Source organism: Mus pahari, chromosome 1 (assembly GCF_900095145.1).
Source record: "Mus pahari chromosome 1, PAHARI_EIJ_v1.1, whole genome shotgun sequence".
NCBI classification, from domain to species: domain Eukaryota; kingdom Metazoa; phylum Chordata; class Mammalia; order Rodentia; family Muridae; genus Mus; species Mus pahari.
The window spans coordinates 168,013,514-168,016,452 of record NC_034590.1 but is presented as its reverse complement, the minus strand read 5'-3'; the positions used below and the strand labels follow the sequence as shown (position 1 = coordinate 168,016,452).

The 2,939-nt window shown below is 48.2% G+C and overlaps 1 protein-coding gene across 2 annotated transcripts in view; it reads left to right on the top strand.

The window, feature by feature from the left end:
• Afap1l2 (actin filament associated protein 1 like 2) overlaps positions 1-2,939 on the top strand; it is a 93,096-nt gene that overhangs the window by 76,443 nt on the left and 13,714 nt on the right. For both annotated transcript variants that reach the window (XM_029531109.1, XM_021199313.2), the window contains exon 7: positions 230-409. In XM_029531109.1, coding sequence (XP_029386969.1) covers positions 230-409 — 180 coding nt within the window. The remainder of the gene's footprint in view (positions 1-229; positions 410-2,939) is intronic.

The following is a 2,939-nucleotide window of genomic DNA, read 5'->3' as shown; positions in this document are numbered from 1 at the left end:
GGAGAGGAGAGGAGAGGAGAGGAGAGGAGAGGAGAGGAGAGGAGAGGGGAGGGAAGGAGAGACAGATTGAGACTGATGGAGGTTAAAGCCCTGGGCCTGCTTAGGGTATCCAGCCCTATGACTTAGAGATAAGATCAGGCTCGTGCAGGAGAGGGGGGCATTCCAGGGTCCAAGGGCCTCTCCTTTGTAGAATCTACCCCTGTACAAGGTACCATTCTCTCTCTTCCAGTGCTACAAATCGTCCAAAGATCACAGTCCCCAGCTGGACGTGAACCTGCTGGGCAGCAGCGTCGTGCACAAGGAGAAGCAAGTGCGGAAGAAAGAGCACAAGCTCAAGATCATGCCTACGAATGCTGATGTCATCGTGCTGGGCCTGCAGAGCAAGGACCAAGCTGAGCAGTGGCTTCGGGCAAGTGGGATGGGCTTCCTCCAGTGCTCAAGGGAAGGGCTCCTGGACTTCTGCGCCCCAGCTTCTTCTAAAGGGTCGGATGATGTGGTCGAGAGTAGAAAGGACCCTTCAGGTGCTCAGGGCTTCTAGCATTCTGGGTGTTGGCAATTGGTGTCACGGACCAGACACCACACTTTGCTGCTCAGTCTGAATCCTTGGAAGCCAGGGCTGTGCTGTATGTAGTTGGAATCTCTTTGCCGTCTTCTTCTGTAGAGGCATCACATTCTTCCATGATAAGGCCGATAGTTCGCTGCATCTATGATACCCACATGGACTTGGGCCTTCCAGCAGATTTAACCCTGGGTGGAGTTGGGCAGTTTTGTCGAGCCTGTTTTATGAGATTGGAGGTTAAGGCTCAGAGGACAGAGGCAGTGTCACCTGGCAAATGAATGGCAGCTGGATTTAGGACAGTCTTCATGGCACTGGGCCCTGCCACCTGAGATGTATCTGAACACCTCTGTCTAGCTGTGACAAGGAAGCACCTGGGGAGGGGCTCCCTGCCTAATTAAAGATGTCAAGCATAGCAGGTCCAGAAAGCATACTGTCTGAAGCAAGAAAAGACTCAGTTAAAGAAGGTCTCAAAGCCCTCCAGAGCCCCTGGAGAACCCAGTGAGAGGCAGAGCCACGCTCTCTCTCCTTCCTACCACCTGGTCAACCATCATGCCTATTGTGTCTGCCACCTCAACCTCTCCTGACTGAGCCTAGCCATCATCGTGAGCCTGTCAGAAAAGACCCTGAAGGGACCCATTAAAATATGACTGAAAATGGGGGTACTGGTCACCCCATGTGCTGAATACCCCAGATTTGAAGCCGACAGGCTGTTTCTGTGAAACCACTAAATGCTTAGAAAAGTTTGGCCAAGCCAGTCTCCTGGGAGGGCCTGAGCAGTGCTTAGTCCTTTCTGAAGAGTTTTCAGGTGCTTTATAGACTATCATGTAGAACAGAAGGGGTCATTATCCAGACAGATGGGCAGTTTGGAGGATTCCTGATCGATTATTTGACTCTGAAGAGTCGTCTGGCATGCATGCATACATGCATGTATGCATGCATATGTATGTATTATGTGTATGTATATACATAGATGTATGTATATATGATGCATGTATGCATGCATATGTATATATTATGCATGTATATGTGTATGTGTATATATGAGCATGTATATGTATATGTATATATGATATATGTATATATTCATGCATGCATATATAATGCATATATGATGTATGCATGTATATATGATGTGTGTATGTATGAACTCATGCATATGTATAATGCATACATATATATGCATGTATGCACATACATACACACACTCATACACATATATATGAAGAGATCTTATGTTTTTTTTTTTTAAGATTTATTTATTTATTTATTTTTAAAGATTTATTTATTATATGTAAGTACACTGTAGCTGTCTTCAGACACTCCAGAAGAGGGCGTCAGATCTTTTTACAGATGGTTGTGAGCCACCATGTGGTTGCTGGGATTTGAACTCTGGACCTTCAGAAGAGCAGTCGGGTGCTCTTATGCACTGAGCCATCTCACCAGACCCCTTATGTTGGTTTTTTAATGCATGCAAAGTGCTCAGCCCCAGGCCAAGTGCATGCCAAGTACAGGACACTTAGGCAGCGCTGAGGCCGACAGCATGCAAAGGGCTGGGCTGGGACTGCAGCATTACTGGGAACCAGGACTGAGTTGCTGGCTGAGCACCGTTCTCTGCTTGGTTCTCCCTTTTGGTTTCCAACAGCCCTGCCCATCCTCAAGCTACTACGTTCATACAGGCACTCACAAGAGTGCACACATGCACACATGCACATCAGCATGCGCTTGTACAGAGATATGCGCATGCTCACTGGTCCTATCTCTAGTTCCCAGAACTGGTCTTTTGTCGGCTCCAACCTACCTCTCCTTCCCTGGACCCCCGTCTTCTCTCCGTGGCACCACAACTCTTGCTGGAGGTTTCAAAGACAAGAGCACTATTCAGTAGACACCAGATCTGTGTCTAAGCTGCACAGAAACCCATTTTCTCCCTGGTCAGATGAATACTGAGGTAGCGCTGGCTCTGAGAAGCTGCCCACCCCTGTAGCAGGGCAGGATTGGTGAGCTCCCTCCCCAGGCAGGACCTCCATGAGTCTAAGCTAATAAGGACAGGAGTGAAGGCACCTGTCCCGAACTGGGTCCTCCACACTGAGTCCCCACAGCCATAGATACAATGACTGAGGACAGACTGAGGTCACATAGCTGGGCTTCTGATTCCAGGGCCTGCCTGAAATGTTACGTATTCTTCGTGGATCTGAGTCCCTAGCTGTGGGCAGTCTGGGAAGTGAGAAATACCTGACTTCCCCTTCCTCGAGCCACTCTTCCTGTTGTTCTTTGTTGCCTCTGATTTCAAAGTTACTTCCACAAACTGTTGTAGGTAGAGACTGAAAAAATGGAGGGTCCTTGACGTACATTCACATGTGAATACACACACACACACACACAC